Source organism: Bubalus bubalis, chromosome 1, assembly GCF_019923935.1.
Source record: "Bubalus bubalis isolate 160015118507 breed Murrah chromosome 1, NDDB_SH_1, whole genome shotgun sequence".
Classification (NCBI taxonomy): domain Eukaryota; kingdom Metazoa; phylum Chordata; class Mammalia; order Artiodactyla; family Bovidae; genus Bubalus; species Bubalus bubalis.
The window spans coordinates 49,653,996-49,679,532 of NC_059157.1; the positions used below are offsets into that span (position 1 = coordinate 49,653,996).

At 42.5% G+C, this 25,537-nt stretch overlaps 1 protein-coding gene across 6 annotated transcripts in view; it reads left to right on the top strand.

Annotated features, from left to right (window-relative positions):
- The window catches only part of TIAM1 (TIAM Rac1 associated GEF 1), a 459,371-nt gene extending 456,089 nt beyond the window's left edge, over nucleotides 1–3,282 (top strand). For all 6 annotated transcript variants that reach the window (XM_006053559.4, XM_044939649.2, XM_044939642.2 and 3 more), the window contains one exon: nucleotides 827–3,282. In XM_006053559.4, the coding sequence (XP_006053621.4) occupies nucleotides 827–1,296 (470 nt within the window). In that variant the 3' untranslated portion in view covers nucleotides 1,297–3,282. The remainder of the gene's footprint in view (nucleotides 1–826) is intronic.
- Nucleotides 3,283–25,537: the final 22,255 nt, after the last annotated feature.

The following is a 25,537-nucleotide window of genomic DNA, read 5'->3' on the forward strand; positions in this document are numbered from 1 at the left end:
ACTCATCAGCTGCTTGAGTGTCGTATTATTCCTTGCTCATTCCACTCAGGCACTGGTAGTTTAATCGCTTTGTGGAAGAGAAATCGGGGATACAAAGAACAGAGTCAGGAAGGGACTAAGGCGCAAAGTCGCTCAGTTTCACCTGAGGTTTTGTCAGAAAGAGGACTTGACATCTCTGAGACACAGTCTTTTCTGTAGTTTCTCCAGAAACAATGGTGCGCCCTTAAGGTACCTGAAGATCCTCAAGAAATGTGACGTTCAGAAGGCAATATAACTTGGACCAGTATTTTTCCCTCCTTGGTACATCATGGTGATCTCTCTAAAGACAGTGAATCGTTGACAGCATCTCCATCCTTACTAAATGACTCTAGGACAGCCCCTGGGGGATCCTCAAAGCACTGTGATGCAGGCCATGGTCAGGAAGGAGGGCGCTAATTAATCCCAGGGCCAGTGGTGGACTTGACAACAGCAGGAATCTGTATTACCTGCCTCCCAGGTACACCCGTAGATAATTGGATTATTTCAGAGGGAGTTAAATCCTTTTCCCCATAACCTACAACCCACCCACTTCCCTATCACCACCCCCCACCTCCTTGCCCTCCATTCAGTGACTAGAATATCCTCTTAAGTCCAGACATCTGTGCCAGGTAAAGCCCCCCTCCCTGCCCCCTGAGACAGACTGGACTCTAAGCCCCAAATGATACCCAGGCCCTAAATGCAATCTCATAGTCTTTTCCTTTCCTTTAGCTTGTATTTGCTTTCTGGATTTTCATCACACGTAAAGCATGTGGGGGTTTTATTGTTATATTTTTGTGTGTGTGTGCAGTGTCCGCCCCAAGCAAGTCTCTTGGGAGGAGGAGGCGGCGACTGGCCCGAAACAGGTTTACCATTGATTCCGATGCCATCTCCGCCAGCAGCCCGGAGAAAGACCCCCAGCAGCCCCCTGGTGGTGGGGACACTGACCGCTGGGTGGAGGAACAGTTTGATCTTGCTCAGTATGAAGAGCAGGATGACATCAAGGAGACAGACATCCTCAGTGACGATGATGAGTTCTGTGAGTCGGCCAAGGGCGCCTCGGCGGACAGAGACCTGCAGGAGCGGCTTCAGGCTGCCTCCATCACTCAGCGGGAGAAAGGCCGGAAGCCCCTGGACAGCCACGCGTCCCGCATGACGCAGCTCAAGAAGCAAGCCGCCCTGTCGGGCATCAACGGAGGCCCGGAGAGTACGAGCGAGGAGGTCATTTGGGTTAGGCGCGAAGACTTTGCCCCCTCCCGCAAGCTGAACACTGAGATCTGACTGTGTCACGTTCTCCCCATCCTTAGCGAGTCCGTGTAGATACGTCTCCTGCTCCCCCATCCCCACCCCACTCCACCGCCCCCCCACACTCCCCCCACGGGACCCACGATGGCGGGGGGGAAAAAAGCTCCCTTTAAGTCGCACTCTTGCACACAAACAGTTTTGGCAGCTGACTTTGTTCTGAAGCCATGTAGCCACCCAACTTGATCATTTTTAACCACATCGGAAAGAATTGTCCAAGAATTCCAAATCAGCTTGAGCTTCTGTATATTATTACCAAGGGCTTTTATTTATTCTCAATTAATCAGGGCCTAAAAGAATTAAAAAAAGAAAAATTCTATAGCACTGGAAAGCAAATTACCCCAGGAGTTGAACTATGTACAACAGATTAGCTTAAGGGATAGCACATAAAAAATTAATAAGGACTCTATCTGAAATTAATCCAGGAGCCACTTCCTAGTTGGGAAAACAACTGTACAGCTTGCAGTGTTCTTTCTCCTTTCCCTCTTAAATGTCTGAGAATATCTGTGTATTTTAAGAACGTGTGAGGAGAGGGTGAAGATTTATGTTTTGATGAGCCTTTTTAAATTTTTCCGTTTTTTCCTCTTCTGTTTTAGTCTATGGCTGGTCTTGATGTCGGTGTTCGGAAGTTCTAGTTTTGCATAGAATTATAAAGATGCCAAACTCCTTGAAAAGAGATCCAAATTTATCATTTAAAAAAACACTATTTTTTGTATTTTATCTCAGATGCAGGGGGGCACAAACAGATGAGACTTTTACAGTGTAGTGTAACTCTGAGTTTAAAGAATGAGGATTTTACCTTTTACAGAGAGTGAGGTGTGGTGATTTTATATTTATATATGAAAGGCCAACAAGATGCTTAGGAGAAGCTTTTTGCCCAAGAAGCAGTTTTTCTTTTTCTTTTTTTTTTTTTTTTAATGTTTGAATCTCTATTTGAGATGGGAGCTTGGTTGGATTAAACGTGACACCGGAATGGGCAGTGTGTGTGTCTGTTGCACATGGCGGGGGAGGGGAGACTCCTTTTCACGGGGTTGCCATGGTGATCATTGGTTTTCCCATCATAGTTACATCTCCATCCATAGATGACCTACCCCTTCCCTGAGAGTCCATAACCAAACCTTTTAACAAAACAACCTTTTCAAAAACATGTGTTTAACACTTTCTTCATGCCAACAAACAGGGTAAACATGCTAAAAAAAAGAAAACAACTAATGTTCTAAACAGATTTCCAAACAGGATGAACAAAAACAATTTAAAGCACTTTCAAAAAAATTTTTTTAAAGGTTTATAGCTTTTTTTTCCCCCCCATTTCACAATGTCCACTTCCTAAAAAAGGTTTAAATAATATGAAAACTTTCTTTTTGGGGAAAATATCTATTTGGTGTTTGACACATCAGTAGGTACTTTAAAGACCTGAATTTTATAGTAGCTTTAGGAATTATATTTTATAAAGACCAGTTATGAATTTATATTTCCAGACAATAGAGAGTTCAGAACATCACGCTCTTGTGCCCCTGCTCGCTTTACCTGCTTCCCCACCCTGTATCCCTTCCCTTTCGGGTTTCCAGGGCTTTGAGCTTGATCTTTTGAGAGTTTTATTCTATTAAATTTTTGCTATATCTTCTGATTTTCTTAAAGAGCTTTAGAATGGTTTCTATACCCTTTGTATCACTGCATTGTTCCATATCATCTCTAATTCGATTGTGTCTGGGTGGAAAACGGAAGCGGAGGCTTCTAATAGTCCCACTGACCAGTCCCAGTGCAACGGGTTTGTCTGAAAATGCTGGAAAGTCTGGTGCTTGGAGAGGGTGCCATTGTCTCTTGTACATAAGGTCATGATGTGTCTATGTCAAAAGTTCTTATATATTTCTTTTATAAGCTGAAAGAAGGTCTATTTTTATGTTTTTAGGTCTATGAATGGAACGTTGTAAATGCCTGTCAAACAATAAAAAATATTGAAAAGTGGACGGTCCTGTGCTTTTTTGGATGGAAGGATGAATGGAGTTTGTGGGAGAAAATACTTAAGGATGCCTTTTTGTTTTTCTAAATAATTACCATGACCATCAAGGGAAAGCTGACTTGGTGGTCCTTTAAGTTTTTTAGTGTATGTTTAAATTGAGGTGTAATTGACATATAACTTTATGTTAATTTTAGGTACAGACCATAATATGTATATTGCAAAGTGATCACTACAGTAGTTAACATCATCACCATCTATAGTTATAAAATTTTTTTTCTTGTGATGAAAACCTTCAAGATCCACTCGTAGCTACTTCCAAATAGGCAATATAATGTCATCAACTGTGGTCACCGTGTTGTATGTTGCATCCCCATGACTTATTTTGCAATTGAAAGTTGTACTTTTTGATGTCCTTTCCCTGTTTTGCCCATCTTCCACCTGACCTCAGGCAACCACCAGTCTGTTCTATGTATCCATGAGCTTGGTTTATTGTTTGTTTGTTTTTTAGATTCCACGTATGCGTGAGATGATAATGGCATTTATCTTTTGCTGTTGATAGAGCTTGAGACTTAAAAAAATTTTATTGGTGTATAGTTGATGCACAATGTTGTGTTAGTTTCCAGTGTACAGCAAAGTGACTCAGTTCAGTTCAGTTCAGTCGCTCAGTCATGTCCGACTGTTTGCGACCCCATGAATCGCAGCACGCCAGGCCTCCCTGTCTATCACCAACTCCCGGAGTTCACTCAGACTCACGTCCATCGAGTCAGTGATGCTATCCAGCCATCTCATCCTCTGTCGTCCCCTTCTCCTCCTGCCCCCAATCCCTCCCAGCATCAGAGTCTTTTCCAATGAGTCAACTCTTTGCATGAGGTGGCCAAAGTACTGGAGCTTCAGCTTTAGCATCATTCCTTCCAAAGAAATCCCAGGGCTGATCTCCTTCAGAATGGACTGGTTGGATCTCCTTGCAGTCCAAGGGACTCTCAAGAGTCTTCTCCAACACCACAGTTCAAAAGCATCAATTCTTCGGTGCTCAGCCTTCTTCACAGTCCAACTCTCACATCCATACATGACCACAGGGAAAACCATAGCCTTGAGTAGACGAACCTTTGTTGGCAAAGTAATGTCTCTGCTTTTGAATATGCTATCTAGGTTGGTCATAACTTTCCTTCCAAGAAGTAAGCGTCTTTTAATTTCATGGCTGCAGACACCATCTGCAGTGAAGTCATACACATATTCATTCTTTTCAAGATTCTTTTCCCTTATAGGTTATTACAGAATACTGAGTAGAGCTCCCAATGCTTTACATTAGGTCCTTGTTGACTGTCTTATGATTATGGGCTTCCCTTGTAGCTCAGTCGGTAAAGAATCTGCCTGCAATGCAGGAGACCTGGGTTCGATCCCTGGGTCGGGAAGATCCCCCCTGGAGCAGGGAATGGCAACCCACTCCAGTATCCTTGCTTGGAAACTCTCATGGACAGAGGAGCCTGGTGGGCTGCAGTCCATGGGGTTGCAAAGAGTCAGGCACAACTGAGCGGCTAACACTTGGTATGTGTATGTTAATACCAAGCTCCTAATTTATCCCTCCCTGTCACATTTCCCCTTTAGTAACCATACATTTGTTTTTGAAATTTGTGAGTCTACTTTGTAAATAAATTCATTTTTGTTATTTTTTTTAAATTAGATTCCACATATGAGTGATACAATATGATACTTGTCTGTGGAGTCTGAAGCTTTAACAGCAACAAAAAAAATATTGCAGTTCCTCAGCATCTCAAGTCTCCACGTGCTCACATAGCACCCATCTGTTTAGCCAGCTGCTCTCAGGTTGGGCTTCCCTGGTGGCTCAGGTGGAAAAGAGCCCACCTGCAATGTGGGAGACCTGGGTTTGATCCCTGGGTTAGGAAGATCCCCTGGAGGAGGGCATGGCAACCCTCTCCAGTATGCTTGCCTGGAGAATCCCCATGGACAGAGGAGCCTGGTGGGCTACAGTCCATGGAGTCACAAAAAGTTAGACAAGACTGAGCAACTGAGCACAGCACAGGGGGAGGCATGGCACATGTTTAAGAGCCTAAATCCAGGATTCTTCGTATTTAAAATCAGGAACCGCCATAGAACATAACCCTGACTTTTCATGTAGTTTCAATGTCCTGTACACTCAGACCAGACCAAAGTTGGGTTTTTTAATCCAGTGGGATCCTAACAGAGTTGCTCCATCCTCTTTAGCTTCAGGACTTAATCTCTTTTTCTGAGAGCCTGGGCTGTTCCTAAGAGCTCCTTCATTTCTAATTTCAGTGTCTTCATCTTAAGCAGAACATCCTGTGCTGTGTTCTAATCTGTTGCTGGTGTTTTCTGCCTGGTATCCTTGCCTTGAGCTTTAGACATTGGTTAATTATTACACTCTGCTTTCAATGAAGATGTTAGCATTTTGGCTGTGAACTCCTGACTAGTTTCTTGAATATATGCATGTATGCAGACACACATCCACGGTGGGTTCATACTATTTTATTAATTCATACTGTTTTATTAATCTGATTTTTAGCTTTTATGATATAATTTGTGGACATTTTCCTATCACATTATAAATAGATCTGTATCACTCTGAGTCATAACTACATAGTAATTCATCTTAGTGATGGACTGTGAATTACTGTAATTTATATACCCAGTTCCCTGCTGAAGGACAGTAAGAATTCTAGTTTTTATCACTGTAGAAATACTGTGAACATTCATGTTGCATATTCTTTGTGCAGGAGTCCAGTTATGTCCATAGAGTACAGTCATAGAAATAGCTTTGTGTACATTTATATGCATTTGAAAGGTTTTGATGCACATTTCTGAATTGTAGGACACAGTAGTACACCTATTTGGCTTCTGGTGAGTCTTCTGGTCAAGATTCTAATTCCTATGTGGTGTCTTTGCTTTGTCACAGAAATGCCTATGGCTTTGTCGTGGGAAACTGGCTTTTTCACCTGAGCATGTATTTAGATTCTTGGGCTGGATATGCCTGGTGAGCTGGACCTTCTCTCTATTCCATCCTGCTTCCTCCAGCCCACATGCAGTTTTACTGGAATATTTGGTCATTAGTCTATAGGATTTGGGGGTATTTAGGGTAACGTGAGTTGAACATCAAAGCACTCTCTCTTTCAGAACCCCAGGAATTGTAAATATCCTCCACCCCATACATGCTGCTGCTTGTTTTGCCTCCAGATTTAAATGAATGTTGAGCTTTTATAGTGGTGATAAAATCAATTTTATATCACAGACATGCTTGGGCAATCCATTCTTCCCAGCACATCCTAATGGATGAAATGACAGAAACATGTATAATATCATGTATGAAACGAGTCGCCAGTCCAGGTTCGATGCACAATACTGGATGCTTGGGGCTGGTGCACTGGGATGACCCAGAGGGAGGGTATGGGAAGGGAGGAGGGAGGAGGGTTCAGGATGGGGAACACAGGTATACCTGGGGCGGATTCATTTCGATATTTGGCAAAACTAATACAATATTGTAAAGTTTAAAATAAAATAAAAAAATAAAAATAAAAAAAGAAATAAGGGCTTATAGACCTTTTCTTAGGTTTAAATAAGACTAAATAGTTGAAATGGAGATGTCACAGGATCAAGCTCTGGCTCCAGTGGACAAGAATCCAACAACTCATTAATGAACTCTAGCAGATGGGAAAGTGGCTACAACTCCCCAAAAGTGGCTACACTTTGGGGAAGGAATAGAAAATCATGGTAGGCATGGGTGGCCGGACGAAATTTTTTTTCACTTGCAACAAATCATGATGTCTTTTTAAAAGCCATTGTGGAAAAAGAAAGTTTTTTTTTTTGTTTTTTGTTTTTTTTTTTAGAATGGGGAAGGGACAATAACTGGTGGATTTCAAGTCTCAGGGAGTTTCTCATCATGAGAGAGAAAGATGAATCAGATGCAACAGAGCAATGAACAAGGCCTTTCCTCTAAGCGTGTGCAAAGGGAGCTCCATTTCTCTTCTGTTAGTGCCCTTAATAGGCACTAATTCTCTCACAAGCGTCCCACCCCCATGCTAATCTAAACCTGATCACTTCTCAAAGGCCCCACCTCCTAATACCATTACTTTGGGTGTTAGGGCTTTAGCATATGAATTTCAGGGGCTTGGGGTGAGACATAGACCTTCAGTCTATAACATATGGTGGTGGCCTCAGTGTTCCAAAGTGCATGGGGGTCAAGCCCCACTTGCAAGCCCCTTCCTGACTTGTTTGCTTCTATCCCATTGGCTAAAACAAGTCATGTCACCAAATTCAGAGGCAGGTTGGGAAAGATCAGCCCAAATGCTTGGATCCAGGGAGGTGAGACTCATTAGGGACCATTGCTGAAACAATCTACGTAGCCAGAAATGACATCCTTTGAAATGATTTAATAATGGAAAACATTTAGATGTCAAATAGAGAGGTTACATGAATTTTGAAAATTGTCTTGGGAAGCTGTTGTGAAAAAAATTGGAAACAGTTGCCTGAGAAATTGGGATTACTTTAGAGGGCACTCCACGCTTTCTCACTCTCCCCTCTCCACTGAGCACCAAGGAAGCTGAATGGATAGAAAGTGATGGATTTTGGCACAGATGCCTGTGTGCTGAACCCTGATATTTTTGTCTACCACCTGAATCATCCTGGGCAAGACACCAAACACTTCTGAGTCTGCTTCCTCTCTAATGTGGGTTAACAATACCTGCTTTATCCTGTGACTCAGTTAATGGTCACTTTCTACTTCCTCCTACTCCTTAGCCAGGACCTCAGTCGACCTCACATACATATCAATTTATCTATGAGATGATGACCTTGTACCAGTGTGCTTTGAAACCTTCAAGTGAAAAATGATCTTTGTGGAGAAGCATCTGGAAAATGTTTTTATTAGGGATTTGTATTCACTTGCAAAGTTATTCATCATCCTGTTCAATATGTGAAAGTAAACTTAGACCAACTAGTGTATCGGTTGATTAGAACAAGAAAGTTTTTATATAGAACTTAATTGGAAAAGCTACCTTGAAAGTGCATTTAATTTATGTACTTGATTTTTTAAACAAACACAGTAGCTTTGATCAAAATAGCAATTAATGGATGTAACCTATGGGAAGATCCCCTGGAGAAGCAAATAACTTAGAAACTAAACAAAAAAGTCCTATGCCACTTAACCATATTACTCAGTAATTCATATTTGGATGGCTGAGTCTGATACACCCTGATTTTAAGATTAAAAGAGAATGAAAACCCATTGCATAATCTGTCTAGGATAGGAAAAAATTTACTAAAATCTTTTTTCTACTTGACTTTTATATTACTCAGATAACTCCACACATACGAAGAAATCTTAAACACAAATATGCATAGAACTCCACACATTAATGTTTTTCCTTCTTTTTCTTACTAAATCTTATCCAGGGCCTATGTGATTTCTCTCAGTTAAAATCATATCCTTGACACAATTTTTATAAGAAACCTATTTAGGAATTCTACCATAGTTTTATTGATACTTTGCTTCCCCATTCCCCCCCCCCCACCCCAAATCTTCAATCAGTTGATGGTTCTTGAAATTATTACTTTTTAATTGATAGTTGAGTTTTAAAAATTGCAGTTGACGTGACTTCTGCTCATTATTCTTAATAACCTGGAAAAGATGATGTGGTTTTGTTTATGGAGAGCTGTCTTCTGAAGACTTACACCCTCCAGCAATATCTTCCCTAGTGGCTCAGAGATGGTAAGCAATTGCCTGCAATGCAGGAGAACTGGGTTCAACCCCTGGGTTGGGAAGATCCCCTGGCGAAGGGAATGGCATCCCACTCCAGTATTCTTACCTGGAGAATTCAATGGACAGAGGAACCGGGCAGGCTACAGGGGGTAGTCTGAACTACTGATGCTTTTCTGGGAGTAGAATTGCGTGTGTGCCTGCACCCTCTGCCTTGGATCTTGTTTTCATAAGTAAGTAAACAGTAATGCCTTTCGTCTAGGAAATGTCCCTACTCTACCTTGATGGATATTATATATAAGAAATCTTGACATTACAAAAATAAAATTCCCTTAGGGAGGTGGAAAGAAAGCTGTATCAGGCTAGAAAAGGCCAAATTCTTTGTTAGGTTCTGGAATGACAAACAGTTTTGCTTTACTAATTATCTGAGAACTAGATAAGAGACACACACTTGGAGTTTCTGAGAGGGAGAAGGATGTTCTTAAAAGTGAATTTTAAAATTGAGCTATAGCAGATATACAGTCAATTGCACTACAAAAGTGAATCCTTTGGCCATTGATTTTCTTATATTTATCCTGCAATATCACTGCTCAGGGACCTGGGTTCCACCCCTGAGTTGGGAAGATCATGTGCAGAAGGGAATGGCAACCCACTCCAGTATTCTTGCCTGGAGAATTCCATGGACATAGGAGCCTGGTGGACTAGGGTCCAGGGGGGTCACAAAGAATCAGGCTTGACTGAGTGACTAACACTTTGACTTTTTTTCACCACTACTCAGAGAAAGATATAGAACATTTCCTGCACCTTATAAAGTTCCCTTTATCTCTTTCATTCAAAACCCACCTCCTTCCTCAGGTCACCAATATTATGATTTCCATCATTGTGGTGACTGTTTGTGTCTCCCCTGCCCCCACCCAATCATATGTTGAAATCCCAGTTTCCAGTGGGATGGTCTTAGGAGGTGGGGCCTTTGGGAGGTGATTAGGTCATATGGGTGGGGCCCTCATGAATGCAATTAGTGCCCTTATTAGTGCCACAAGGCATGAACTAGATCATTTCCACCACTTGAAAACCTAGCAAGAAGATGTGTGTGCATGCTAAGTCACTTCAGTCGTGTCTGACTCTGTGAGCCCATGGATTGCAGCATGCCAGGCTTCCCTGTCCTTCACCATCTCCTGGATCTGGCCAAAAGAATGGGCACAAGACTAATACAATACACAGGGGCTTCCCTGGTGGCTTAGTGGTAGAGAATCCACAAGCCAATGTAGGGAAATAGCCATCTGCAAGCAGAGAAGGGAGCCCTGACTAGACACCAAATCTGTTGGCACCTTGATCTTGGGCTCAGCCTCCAGAACTGTGAGAAATAGGTTTTTATTGTTTAAACAACCTGGCCTCTAATCCTTTGTTATAGACACTCTCACAGACTAAGATTGTCGTCATCAATTAGTTCTGCTTGCTTTTGCATGAAACATAAATGGGAGCAGATAGTGTGCATTCTTTGGGGGCTGGCTTCCTTTACTCATCTGAAGTTGGTGAGGTTCATCTGTGTGTCCTAGCCGTACATTCTGTACATTGCTGTTGCTGGATTTTATTGTGTGAATAACCCCCAACTTGTCTATCCATCAGTTGATGGGTCTTAGGGTGCCCGGGTGAATGGATGACACCCACCGTCCAGACTACAAGGTGACTCGTGGGACTAGACTCCACTGTCTGCCTCAGAGATGTAATTCATTAATTTGACAAATATTTATTGATTTTTTAAAAACTTAAGTATAGTTGATTTAAAATATTGTGTTAGTTTCACATATACAGTAATTTGGTTACCTATATGTATGTATGTGTGTGTGTGTGTGTGTGTGTGTGTGTGTATATATTTACATTTCTAAAAGATTATTTTCCATTATAGGTTATTACAAGATATTGAATATAATTCACTGTGCTATACGGTCAATCCTTGTTGTTTATCCCTTTTATATAGAGAGTAATTTCTTTTTTTTTTTTTTTGTATCTGTTAATCCAGTACTCCTAATTTATCCCACTGCCTTTCCTCTTTGGTGACCACAGTTTGTTTCCTAAGTCTGTGACTCTGTTTCTGTTTTGTAAAGATTCATTTGTGTTATTTTTAGATTCCACATATAAATAATATCATGTAATATTTGTCTTTCTCTGCCTGATTTACTTCACTTTGTGTGATAATCTCTAGGTCCATCCATGCTGCTCCAAATGACAATATTTTATCCTTTCTTATGGCTAAGTAATAAAATGGAATATTACTTAACCATACATAATTCCCTTATATATATATGGAACATACACACACACACACACACATACACACACTGCATCTTCTTTATGCATTCGTCTGTTGATTGACATTCAGGATGTTTCCGTGTCTTGGCTATTGTGCTGCAATGAACTTTGGGGTACATCTTCTAACATATTTTTAAGGGAACTCTCCTACACTGTTGGTGGGAATGTAAGTTGGTACAGCCACTGTAGAAAACAGTATGGAGGTTCCTCTAAAATCTGAAAATAAAATTACCGTATGGTCCATCAATCCCACTCCTGGGCATATATCCAGACAAACTGTAATTCTAAAAGATACATGTGCCCCTATGTTCATAGTGGTACTATAACAATAGCTAAGACATGGAAACAACCTATATGTCCATGAACAGATGAATGGATAAAAAAGATATGGTACACATATACAGTGGAATATTACTCAGTCATTAAAAAGAATGAAATAATGCCATTTGTAGCAACATGGATGGAACTAGAGATTATTATAAGAAATGAAGTAAGAAATGAAATGCAAGACATGCAAGGAAAAAAAAGGCAAAACACTTGTCTAAGGAGGCCTTACATATAGCTGAGAAAAGAAGAGAAGCTAAAGGCAAAGGAGAAAAGGAAAGATAAACCCATTTGAATGCAGAGTTCCAGAGAATAGCAAGGAGAGATAAGAAAGCCTTCCTCAGTGATCAATGCAAAGAAATAGAGGAAAACAACAGAATGGGAAAGACTAGAGATCTCTTCAAGAAAATTAGAGATACCAAGGGAACATGTCATGCAAACATGGGCTCAATAAAGGACAGAAAGGGTATGGACCTAACAGAAGCAGAAGATATTTAGCAGAGGTGGCAAGAATACGCAGAAGAACTATACAAAAAATATCTTCATGACCCAGATAACCACAATGGTGTGTTCACTCACCTAGAGCCAGACATCCTGGAATGCAAAGTCAAGTGGGCCTTAGAAAGTATCACCATGAACAAAGCTAGCGAAGGTGATGGAATTCCAGTTGAGCTATTTCAAATCCTGAAAGATGATGCTGTGAAAGTGCTGCACTCAATATGCCAGCAAATTTGGAAAACTCAGCAGTGGCCGCAGGACTGGAAAAGGTCAGTTTTCATTCCAATACCAAAGAAGAACAATGCCAAAGAATATTCTAAGTACCGCACAATTGTAGTCATTTCACATGCTAGCAAAGTAATGCTCAAAATTCTCCAAGCCAGGCTTCAACAGTAGGTGACCATGAACTTCCAGATGTTCAAACTGGATTAAGAAAAGGCAGAGGAACCAGAGATCAAATTGCCAACATCTGTTGCATCATTGAAAAAGCTAGAGAGTTCCAAAAAACATCTACTTCAGCTTTATTGACTATGCCAAAGCCTTTGACCGTGTGGATCACCACAAACTGTGGAAAATTCTTAAAGAGATGGAAATATCCGACCACCTGACCTGCCTTCTGAGAAATCTGTATGCAGGTCAAGAAGCCACAGTTAGAACTGGACATGAAACAACAGACTGGTTTCAAATTGGGAAAGGAGTATGTCAAGGCTGTATATTGTCACCCTGCTTATTTAACTTCTATGCAGAGTATATCATGAGAAACGCTGGGCTGGAAGAAGCACAAGCTGGAATCAAGATTGGCAGGAGAAATATCAATAACCTCAGATATGCAGATGATACCACCCTTAGGGCAGAAAGTGAAGAGGAACTAAAAAGCCTTTTGATGAAAGTGAAAGACAAGAGTGAAAAAGTTGGGTTAAAACTCAACATTCAGAAAACTAAGATCATGGCATCTGGTCCCATCACTTCATGGCAAAAGATGGGGAAAAAATGGAAAGTGAAAGACTTTATTTGTTGGGCTCCAAAATCACTGCAGATGGTAACTGCAGGCATGAAATTAAAAGATGCTTGCTCCTTGGAAGAAACGCTATGACTAACCTATACAGCATATAAAAAAGGAGAGACATTACTTTGCCGACAAAGGTCCATCTAGTCAAGGCTATGGTTTTTCCAGTAGTCATGTATGGATGTGAGAGTCAGGCTACAAAGAAATCTAAGCACCCAAGAATTGATGCTTTTGAACTGTGGTTGGAGAAGACTTTAGAGAGTCCCTGGGACTTCAAGGAGATCCAACCAGTCCATCCTAAAGGAAATCAGTCCTGAATATTCATTGAAAGGACTGATGCTGAAGCTGAAACTCCAAACATTTGGCCACCTGATGCAAAGAACTGACCCATTTGAAAAGACCCTGAGGCTGAGAAAGACTGAAGGCAGGAGGAGAAGGGGACGACAGAGGGTGAGAAGGTTGGATGGCATCACCGACTCAATGGACATAAGTTTGAGTAAGCTCTGGGAGTTGGTGATGGATGGGGAGGCCTGGTGTGCTATAGTCCGTGGGGCTGCAAAGAGTTGGATGACTGAATTGAACTGAGGTGAAGTAAATCAGACAGAGAAAGACCATAAAGTATAACTTACACATGGAATCTAAACTATGACTAATGAACCTATGTATGAAACAAATGGCCATCCACTCCAGTATTCTTGCCAGGGAAATGTTCTTTCCCAGGAAATTTACCTGGGAAATTCTTGCCGTGGACACAGGAGCCTGGCAGGCTATCATCCATGGGGTCGCAAAGAAGCTACTAAGCATGCATGCATGCATGCAACAGAAACAGATTCGGCTGCTGCTGCTGCTGCTAAGTCGCTTCAGTCGTGTCCGACTCTGTGCGACCCCATAGACGGCAGCCCACCAGGCCCCGCTGTCCCTGGGATTCTCCAGGCAAGAACACTGGAGGGGGTTGCCATTTCCTCCTCCAATCCGGAGACATAGACAAAAGAGTTGTGGTTGCCAAGGGGAAGAGGGCTTGGGGGAAGGATGAGTTGGGAGTTTGGGGTTTGCAGATGCAGACTGGGATATACAGAATGTGTAAACAAGATCCTACAGTATAGCACAGAGAACTATATTCAGTATTCTGTGATAAACCATAATGGAAAAGAATGTGAAAAAGAAAGTATACGTATGTATATATAACTGAGTCACTCTGCTGTACAGCACATTAACATTGTACATGAACTACACTTCAATACAAATATATACATCATATACTTTTTAGTGGTTACACAAATCTCTTTTGGATCGTCACACCACTAATGACCTCAAATACTTGCTGAAAAAATGAGAGTCTCTAATTTGATAATTTTGGATCTTTGAGTTGTTTATGTTTTGGCTAATTGTAAATAAAATATTGTGAAGTGACCCTCACCTCTAAAGTAGTTTCATCTGGCATTTGCATTCCTTTTATATGTTTCAGAGCATCTTGTTATTCTGCCTGACCTTTGCAAAAAATCCTGTGAGATGGTTTGGGTAGATATCTTTACTGCTTTATTAGAAGTGAAAGAGAAAGCTCAAAGAAATTGTGACTTGCACCCTAGCAGCTGTTTTGTTAGGTGTTAATGACCAGGATTAGAACCCACAAAGAAAGATAGATTGGCAAATCCATGGATTTCCCGCCAGAAAATTCATTGACTGGCTGTAATAACAATGATAGAATTACAGCAATCAAAGCCACTGTTCCTGCTTTTTGAAAAAGAACAAACAAAATGTTTTAGCCTCTAAAAGTCTCCAATGGCATTTTCTTTACGGGTTTATCTTGTTAATAAGGATGATAACAAGACAGCGTCTGTACTAACCCTCTCCTTAAAAGCTTTTTAGCCAAAGCAGCTTTGAATGTTCCATGTATACACCACTGCCCCCTGCTGGAGGCCTGCAGAATGCTCTCAAATTTTTCTTTTGTAGGATTAACAAAGGGAGGAGCTGAACTTGATTTAGCAACTAGACTGTGAGTTTGAAGGAGTAAGGTGGGGGTTGGGGAGTGAGAGGTGATGGAGGGAGCTGGAATGTGTCCCAAATTCGTCTTTCAGCTGAAGGGAGAGCTGTGTCTTTAGAACGGGTTGCTGTTGCTCTGGGTTGGGATTAGGGCATCAGTATATTTAAAAGCATCCTAGGGCTTTCCAGGGAGAAGGCAATGGCACCCCACTCCAGTACTCTTGCCTGGAAAATCCCATGGGCGGAGGAGCCTGGTAGGCTGCAGTCCATGGGGTCGCGAAGAGTTGGACACGACTGAGCGACTTGACTTTCACTTTTTACTTTCATGCATTGGAAAAGGAAATGGCAACCCACTCCAGTGTTCTTGCCTGGAGAATCCCAGGCATGGGGAACCTGGTGGGCTGCCGTCTATGGGGTTGCACAGAGTCGGACACGACTGAAGTGACTTAGCAGCAGCAGCAGCAGGGCTTTCCAGGTGGCACTAGCGGTAAAGAGCCTGCCTGCCAGGGCAGGAGACCTGAGAGACACGGGTTCCATCTCTGGGTTTGAAGATCCCCTGGAAGTGGGAATAACCCACTCTAGTATTCTTGCCTGGGGAATCCTATGGACAGAGGAGCCTGGTGGGCTATGGTACATAGGGTTGCAAAGAGTTGGACATGACTGAAGCGACTGAGCATGAATGCACAGTGATTCTAATGTATCAGTAGAGCTGTGAATTACATTTCTGTATCGACCACAGACAGGAAATCTAATCCCTTTATCCTTGTCTGTTACATAATTGGACTGAAAATTACTGGATCTAATTTACTTTGAAAGTGCATACATCTAACTGATTCAAGGGCTTCCCGGGTGGCGCTGGTGGTAAATCCACCTGCTATGCAGGAGACACAAGAGACGAGTTCAGTCCCTGGGTGGAGAAGATCCCCCAGAGAGGGAGATGGCAACCCACTCCAGTATTCTTGCCCGGAGAATGCCATGGACAGAGGAGCCTGGCAGGTTACAGCCCATGGGGTCACAAAGAGTCGGACACGACTGAGCACACGACTGACTCAAGCTCTGGAGTGAAGAGCAGGACAGTGTTTTTCACCTTAATAAACTGATAAGAGAAAGTTGGCTGCTACTGCTGTTTATTAAACATTTTTTTTCAGAGCTAAGGATTTGCCTGAGTAAGGAGGGTGTGGAAGGACTGCATTCCAGTTCTCTCTTTTTAAAAAATATTTATTTGGCTGTGCCAGGTCTTAGTTGAGCCTTCCCTGGTAGCTCAGTTGGTAAAGAATCCACCTGCAATACAGGAGACCCCGGTTCGATTCCCAGGTCAGGAAGATCCACTAGAGAAGGAAGCGGGTACCCACTCCAGTGTTCTTCAGTTTCCCTTGTGGCTCAGCTACTAAAGAACCCGCCTGCAGTGCTTTAGTTGCAGCGTGTGGGACCTAGTTCCCTGACCAGGGATTGAACCCAGGCCCCTTGCATTGGGAGTGCGAAATCTTAGCTACTAGACCACCAGGAAAGTCTCCAGTTCTCTTTTTACCTCCACCACAGCATCCTGTGTGTCTTCTGGCTGGATGAGGGCACTTCCATCGTAGCCCCGTGTGAGGGCACCTCTCCATGTAACAGGGAAAAACAAACCTGAGTCCACACTGGATCTGTTCCCTTAAAAAAAAAAATTGAAACTGTATTGAATTTCTTTTTTTAAAAAATGATTTTATTTGTTTTTTGCTGCGCTGAGTCTTCGTTATTGTGAGTGGGCTCTCTCTAGTTGCGGGGGGCGGGGGGCTATCTCTAGCTGCAGTGTGTGCATTCTCATTGCGGTGGCTTCTTTTGTTGTGGAGCACAGGTTCTGTGTGCACCGGCTTCAAAAGTTGCCGCTCATGGGCTCTAGAACTCGGGCTAAGCAGTGATGCGTGGGCTTAGCTGCTCTGAGGCATGTGGAATCTTCCTGAAGCAGGGATCGAACCTGTGTTCCCAGCATTGGCAGGTGGATTCTTTTTTTCTTTTTTGTATTTTATATTTTACTTATTAAATTTTTATTTTAATTGGAGGCTGATTACTTTACAATATTGTGGTGGTTTTGCCATACATTCACATGCATCAGCCACGGGTGTACATTCCCAGTGCACCAGCCCTGAGTGCCCTGCCTCATGCATCAAACCTGGACTGGCGATCTGTTTCACATATGGCAATATACATGTTTCAATGCTATTCTCTCAAATCATCCCACCCTTTCCCTCTCCCACAGAGTCCAACAGTCTGTTCTTTACATCTGTGTCTCTTTTGCTGTCTCGCATACAGGGTTATCATTACATCTTTCTAAATTCCATATATGTGCGTTAGTATATTATACTGGTGTTTTTCTTTCTGGCTTACTTCACTCTGTATAACAGGCTTCAGTTTCATCCACCTCATTAGAACTGATTCAAATGCATTCTTTTTAATGGCTGAGTAATACTCCATTGTGTATATGTACCACAGCTTTCTTATCCATTCATCTGCTGATGGACATCTAGGTTGCTTCCATGTCCTGGCTATTATAAACAGTGCTGCGATGAACATTGGGGTACACGTGTCTCTTTCCCTTCTGGTTTCCTCAGTGTGTATGCCCAGCAGTGGGATTGCTGGCTCATAAAGCAGTTCTATTTCCAGTTTTTTAAGGAATCTCCACACTGTTCTCCATAGTGGCTGTACTAGTTTGCACTCCCACCAACAGTGTAGGAGGGTTCCCTTTTCTCCACACCCTCTCCAGGATTTATTGCTTATAGACTTTTGGATCGCAGCCATTCTGACTGGTGTGAAATGGTACCTCATAGTGGTTTTGATTTGCATTTCTCTGATAATGAGTGATGTTGAGCATCTTTTCATGTGTTTGTTAGCCATCTGTATGTCTTCTTTGGAGAAATGTCTATTTAGTTCTTTGGCCCATTTTTTGATTGGGTCATTTATTTTTCTGGAGTTGAGCTGTATGAGTTGCTTGTATATTCTTGAGATTAGTTGTTTGTCAGTTGCTTCATTTGCTATTATCTTCTCCCATTCTGAAGGCTGTCTTTTCACCTTGCTAATAGTTTCCTTCATTGTGCAAAAGCTTTTAAGTTTAATTTTTGCTTTTATTTCCATTACTATGGGAGGTGGGTCATAGAGGATCCTGCTGTGATTTATGTCAGAGAGTGCTTTGCCTATGTTTTCTTCTAGGAGTTTTATGGTTTCTGGTCTTACATTTAGATCTTTAATCCATTTTGAGTTTATTTTTGTGTATGGTGTTAGAAAGTGTTCTAGTGTCATTCTTTTACAAGTGGTTGACTAATTTTCCCAGCACCACTTTTTAAAGAGATTGTCTTTTCCCCATTGTATATTCTTGCCTCCTTTGTTGAAGATAAGGTGTCCATAGTTGCGTGGATTTATCTCTGGGCTTTCTATTTTGTTCCATTGATCTATATTTCTGTCTTTGTGGCAGGCAGATTCTTATCCACTGCACCACCAGGGAAGTTCTAGATCTGCTCCTTTTGTTTTAACCTTTGTATTCTACTGCTTGGCTACAAGTTAATGACTACAAGAATGTTGCTTATAAACTTAAATTATACCTAATGGCCCATCTCTGGGAACTGTGCCTCCCATGTAATAAGTGCTAAGCTAAAATACCTTTGTTTAGCTCACAGGAAATAACCTGACCACCTGGTAATGGCTGCAGAAAATAGAAATTAACATATCTCCTCTGGAGGCTGAGGGGAGGCAGGACTTAACACCCTCCCTGTTCGTATAAAAGAGTGTGAATTCTTACTTGGAGAAGATGGTTCTTTGGGGCACTAGTCCACCACCTTCTCGCTCTGTTGACTTTCCAAATAAACTCTGGTAGCTCAACTGGTAAAGAATCTGCCTGCAATGCAGGAGACCCTGGTTTGATTCCTGGGTTGGGAAGATCCCTGGAGAAGGGATAGGCTACCCACTCCAGTATTTTTGGGGTTCCCTGGTGGCTCAGACAGTAAAGAATCCGCCTACGATATGGGAGACCTGGGTTCGTAATTACCCTGGGTTGGGAAGATCCCCTGGAGGCGGGCATGGCAACTCACTCCAGTATTCTTGCCTGAGAAATCCATGGACAGAGGAGCCTGGTGGGCTGCAGTCCATGCGGTCACAAAGAGTCGGACACAACTGAACGACTAAGCACAGCACACATTCCTTGTCCCCAACAGCTCGGTTCTGCATTTATTGACCCGTTGTGCAGGGAGCGGTATGAGCTTAGACTCAGTGGCATCTGGCGCCCCCTGGTGATGGGTTAGTGAAGTGCCCAGTGTTACTCTGGAAACAGAGCGCAGTGAACTATGACCGACGCTCGCAGGCCGTCTTTTCTAACCCGCTCTCATTTCACAGATGAGGAACTGAGGCCGTGAGCGGTGGTGTGGATTTCCCAGGCCCGCCCACGTGGCAACTGAGTTAAGTGTGGGTTTAGCTGGGGTGCATTGTTCATGGGTAGGAGACTATGACTCAGGCCTTCTGGGGACCAGAGCCTTGGAGATGAGAATCAGGGGGTGATGGTGAGTTAGAACAGCTCCTGGGGGTCACACACAAGCCTAGCCTCCCCTCCCCTCGGTGATGCTTGGTGCCACTCATTGAGCCTGAAAATCTGAAAACGTTTTTAGCTGTAGACCTGCGAGTCCCTCAGACTGTTCCCCAAATTGATTCATTGTTCCCACCCTCACTTTATCTTCCTCCACCGTGTATCCTCTTAGTAAATGGCATCACCTTCTATTGGGCTGACCAGGCTGGGCAACTATTATGTATCTGTCATCCACTCCATCACTGAGTCCTTCTCTTGAGCTTCATTTTTTGTAAAGCACATATTTTTTTTTTGGAAGTCTTACTGTATTTGTTACAATAACACTTCTGTCTTCTGTTTGGTTTTTTGGCTGAGAGGCACTTGGGATCTTAGTTTCTCAACCAGATATCGAACCTGCACGTCCTGCATTGGAAGACCAAGTCTTAACCACTGGACTGCTGGGGAAATTGCTTGAATTTTGAAAAAAAATAACCAATTTAGTGTCTTAGTTACCACTTCCTACATCGGCTTTCTTGTCTTACATGCGGGGCTCTGCTTCCAGGCAGAATTGGCCCAGGCCAGCCCCTACAGTACAAAACTCCTGTGCGGGCCTCGCCAGCTCATCAGTTCTACTTGGAGTCTTTGCTTGATCTACAACAAAATAGTTGTTTTTGCAAATTAAGAAAGTGAAAAGACAAACTACAGAATGAGAGAAAATATTTGCAAATCATAACTGTTTAATATCCAGAATATAAAAACACCTACAACTCCACAACAAAAGATAAACCTCACTTAAAAAATAGAAAAAGGACTTGAATAGACATTTCTCCAAAAAAAAACATATATGAATGGCACATGAAATTAGCACATGAATAGATGCTCAACATCTTTAATTGTTAGGGAAATGCAAATCAGAATCATAACAAGATACTACTTCACACCTGCTAGGATGGTGATACTCAAAAGACAGAAAATAACAAGCAAGAATGTGGGTAGAGTGAAACAGTTGTATGTTGTGGATCAGTTCAGTTCAGTCACTCAGTCGTGTCTGACTCTTTGTGACCCCGTGAACTGCAGCAAGCCGGGCTTCCCTGTCCATCACCAACTCCTGGAGTTCACGCAAACTCATGTCCATTAAGTTGGTGAGGCCATCCAACCATCTCATCCTCTGTCATCCCCTTCTCCTTCCGCCTTCAATCTTCCCCAGCATCAAGGTCTTTTCAAATGAGTCAGCTCTTCGCATCAGGTGGCCAAAGTATTGGAGTTTCAGCTTCAGCATCACTCCTTCCAATGAACACTCAGGACTGATCTCCTTTAGGATGGACTGGTTGGATCTCTTTGCAGTCAAGGGACTCTCAAGAGTCTTCTCCAACACCACAGTTCAAAAGCATCAATTCTTAGGCACTCAGCTTTCTTCACAGTCCAACTCTCACATAAGAATGTAAAATGGTGCAGATGCTGTGAAAAATAGTTTGTCAGTTTCTCAAAAAGTTAAATGTAGTAGTGCCATTGTTGTTCAGTCAATAAGTCATGTCCAGCTCTTTGTGAGCCCATGGACTGTAGCATGCAAGGCCTCCCTGTCCCTCACCATCTCCTGGAGTGTGCTGAAGTTCATGCCCATCGAGTCAATGATGCCATCCAGCCATCTCATCCTCTGTCATCCCCTTCTCCTCCCGCCTTCAGTCGTTCTCAGCATCAGGGTCTTTTCCAATGAGATAGTTCTTCACATCAGGTGGCCAAAGTATTGGAGCTTCAGCATCAGTCCTTCCAATGAATGAATATTCAGGAATGATTTCCTTTAGGATTGACTGGTTTGATCTCCTGGCCATCCAAGGGACTCTCAAGAGTCTTCTTCAACACCACAGTTCAAAAACATCAGTTCTTCAGCATTCAGTTCTTCTTTATGGTTCAGCTCTCACATCCATACATGACTACTGGAAAAAGCATAGCTTTGACTAGACGGACCTTTGTTGGCAAAGTAATGTCTCTGCTTTTTAATATGCTGTCTAGGTTGGTCATAGCTTTTCTTCCAAGGAGAAAGTGTCTTTTAATTTCATGGATTGCAATCAGCTTTTGCAGTGATTTTGGAGCCTAAGCAAAGAAGGTCTCTCACTGTTTCCATTGTTTCCCCATCTACTTGCCATGAGGTGATGGGACCAGATGCCAATACTCTACCACAAAAAAAGAAATGTAAAAGAGACGTTTATCTTCAGGTTTTTTTAAAAAAAGATTAGATGTAAAAGCAGAAGGGCTAATACACAAATGTCAGCTGTACAATTTAATTAATTATAGCCGTATTGTACTCAGTGATAACCACTCACACAGGCGGGGCCCCTCACCTTGCCTGGCTTTTCCTACCTGGCTAATGCTTCACAAACTCTCTCATACAGTCCTCAGAAAAACCTTGAATATGTTACTCTGCCCATGTTATAGTTGAGAAAACAGACTGTTAAGCCTTGGCCTCAATTTTCCTATTTATATAAACACAGCTCTTAAATCTAACTGCGAGCTGTCGTGACCTCCTGGAGACCACAGATGTTTGGCCACTTGGAACAGTAAGTGTAGTCTTTACTCCTGAAGTATGTTTTGGAAAAGTTGTTTTATGGTAAGATGATAAATTTGATCTGGCTTTCTGTAATTTAACAGGGGGAAGATCACTATGAAGAGGGTTAGACTGTGAACAAGATCATATCTAAGCCTGCTTTCTCACTGGATTTGTTGGACCCCATCACCTTCCGGGCACTGACTGTGAGAGGGCATCAGAGGGCAGACACGCTGAAACCACAATCACAGAAAACTAGCCAATCTGATTACACGGACCACAGCTTCCTCTAACTCAGTGAAACTAAGCCATGCCCGTGGGGCCACCCAAGACGGGCGGGTCATGATGGAGAGATCTGACAGAATGTGGTCCACTGGAGAAAGGAAAGGCAAACCACTTCAGCATTTTTGCCTTGAGAACCCCATGAACAGTATGAAAAGGCAAAAAGATAGGATACTGAAAGAGGAACTCCCCAGGTGAGTAGGTGCCCAATATGCTACTGGAGATCAGTGGAGAAATAACTCCAGAAAGAATGAAGGGATGGAGCCAAAGCAAAAAGAATACCCAGCTGTAGATGTGACTGGTGATAGAAGCAGGGTCCGATGCTGTAAAGAGCAATATTGCATAGGAACCTGGAATGTCAGGTCCATGAATCAAGGCAAATTGGAAGTGGTCAAACGGGATGGCAAGAGTGAACATTGACATTCTAGGAATCAGTGAACTAAAATGGACTGGAATGGGTGAATTTAACACAGATGACCATTATATCTACTACTGTGGACACGAATCCCTTAGAAGAAATGGAATAGCCACCATGGTCAACAAAAGAGCTCGAAATGCAGTACTTGGATGAAATCTCAAAAACTACAGAATGATCTCTGTTCATTTCCAAGGCAAACCATTCAATATCATGGTAATCCAAGTCTATGCCCCGACCAGTAATCCTGAAGTTGAACAGTTCTATGAAGACCTACAAGACCTTTTAGAACTAACACCCCAAAAAGATGTCTTTTTCATTATAGGGGGCTTGAATGTAAAAGTAGGAAGTCAGGAAACACCTGGAGTAACAGGCAAATTTGGCCCTGGAATACGGAATGAAGCAGGGCAAAGGCTAAGAGTTTTGCCAAGAGAACGCACTAGTCATAGCAAACACCTTCTTCCAACAACACAAGAGAAGACTCTACACATGGACATCACCAGATGGTCAACACCGAAATCAGATTGATTATATTCTTTGCAGCCAAAGATGGAGAAGCTCTATACAGTCAGCAAAAACAAGACCGGGAACTGACTGTGGCTCAGATCATGAACTCCTTATTGCCAAATTCAGACTGAAATTGAAGAAAGTAGGGAAAACCACTAGACCATTCAGGTATGACCTAAATCAAATCCCTTATGACTATACAGTGAAAGTGAGAAATAGATTTAAGGGCCCAGATCTGATAGATAGAGTGCCTGATGAACTATGGACGGAGGTTCGTGACATTGTACAGGAGACAGGGATCAAGACCATCCCCATGGAAAAGAAATGCAAAAAAGCAAAATGGTTGTCTGGGGAGGCCTTACAAATAGCTGTGAAAGAAGAGAAGTGAAAAGCAAAGGAAAAGGGGAAAGATATAAGCATCTGAATGCAGAGTTCCAAAGAATAGCAAGAAGAGATAAGAAAGCCTTCCTCAGCAATCAATGCAAAGAAATAGAGGAAAACAACAGAATGGGAAAGAATAGAGATCTCTTCAAGAAAATTAGAGATACCAAGGGAACATTTCATGCAAAGATGGGTTCAATAAAGGACAGAAATGGTATGGACCTAACAGAAGCAGAAGATATTAAGAAGAGGTGGCAAGAATACACAGAAGAACTGTACAAAAAAGATCTTCATGACCCAGATAATCACGATGGTGTGATCACTGACCTAGAGCCAGACATTCTGGAATGTGAAGTGGGCCTTAGGAAGCATCACTATGAACAAAGCTAGTTGAGGTGATGAAATTCCAGTTGAGCTATTTCAAATCCCCAAAGATGATGCCGTGTAAGTGCTGCACTCAATATGCCAGCAAATTTGGAAAACTCAGCAGTGGCCACAGGACTGGAAAAGGTCAGTTTTCATTCCAATCCCAAAGAAAGGCAATGCCAAAGAATGCTCAAATTACCACACAATTGCACTCATCTCACATGCTAGTAAAGTAATGCTCAAAATTCTCCAAGCTAGGCTTCAGCAGTACATGAACCGTGAACTTCCAGATGTTCAAGCTGGTTTTAGAAAAGGCAGAGGAACCAGAGATCAAATTGCCAACCTCTGCTGGATCATCAAAAAAGCAAGAGAGTTCCAGAAAAACATCTATTTCTGCTTTATTGACTATGCCAAAGCCTTTGACTGTGTGGATCACTATAAACTGTGGAAAATTCTGAAAGAGATGGGAATACCAGACCGCCTGACCTGTTTCTTGAGAAACCTGTATGCAGGTCAGCAAGCAACAGTTAGAATTGGACATGGAACAACAAACTGGTTCCAAATAGGAAAAGGAGTACCTCAAGGCTGTATATTGTCACCCTGCTTATTTAACTTCTATGCAGAGTACATCATGAGAAACGCTGGACTGGAAGAAGCACAAGCTGGAATCAAGATTGCCGGGAGAAATATCGATAACCTCAGATATGCAGATGACACCATCCTTATGGCAGAAAGTGAAGAGGAACTCAAAAGCCTCTTGATGAAAGTGAAAGCGGAGAGTGAAAAAGTTGGCTTAAAGCTCAACATTCAGAAAACAAAGATCACTGCATCTGATCCCATCACTTCATGGCAAATAGATGGGGAAACAGTGGAAACAGTGTCAGACTTTACACTGCGGATGGTGATTGTGGCCATGAAATTAAAAGACGCTTACTCCTTGGAAGGAAAGTTATGACCAACCTAGACGGCATAGTCAAAAGCAGAGACGATACTTTGTCAACAAAGGTCTGTCTAGTCAAGGCTATGGTTTTTCCAGTGGTCATGTGTGGATGTGAGAGTTGGACTGTGAAGAAGGCTGAACGCCGAAGAATTGATGCTTTTGAACTGTGGTGTTGGAGAAGACTCTTGGGAGTCCCTCGGACTGCAAGGAGATCCAACCAGTCCATCCTAAGGGAGATCAGTCCTGAGTGTTCGTTGAAGGACTGATGTTGAAGCTGAAACTCCAATACTTTGGCCACCTCATGAGAAGAGTTGACTCATTGGAAAAGACCCTGATGCTGGGAAGGATTGCAGGTAGGAGGAGAAGGGGACGACAGAGGATGAGATGGCTGGATGGCATCACGGAGTCGATGGGCATGAGTTTGGGTAAACTCCAGGAGTTGGTGATGGACAGGGAGGC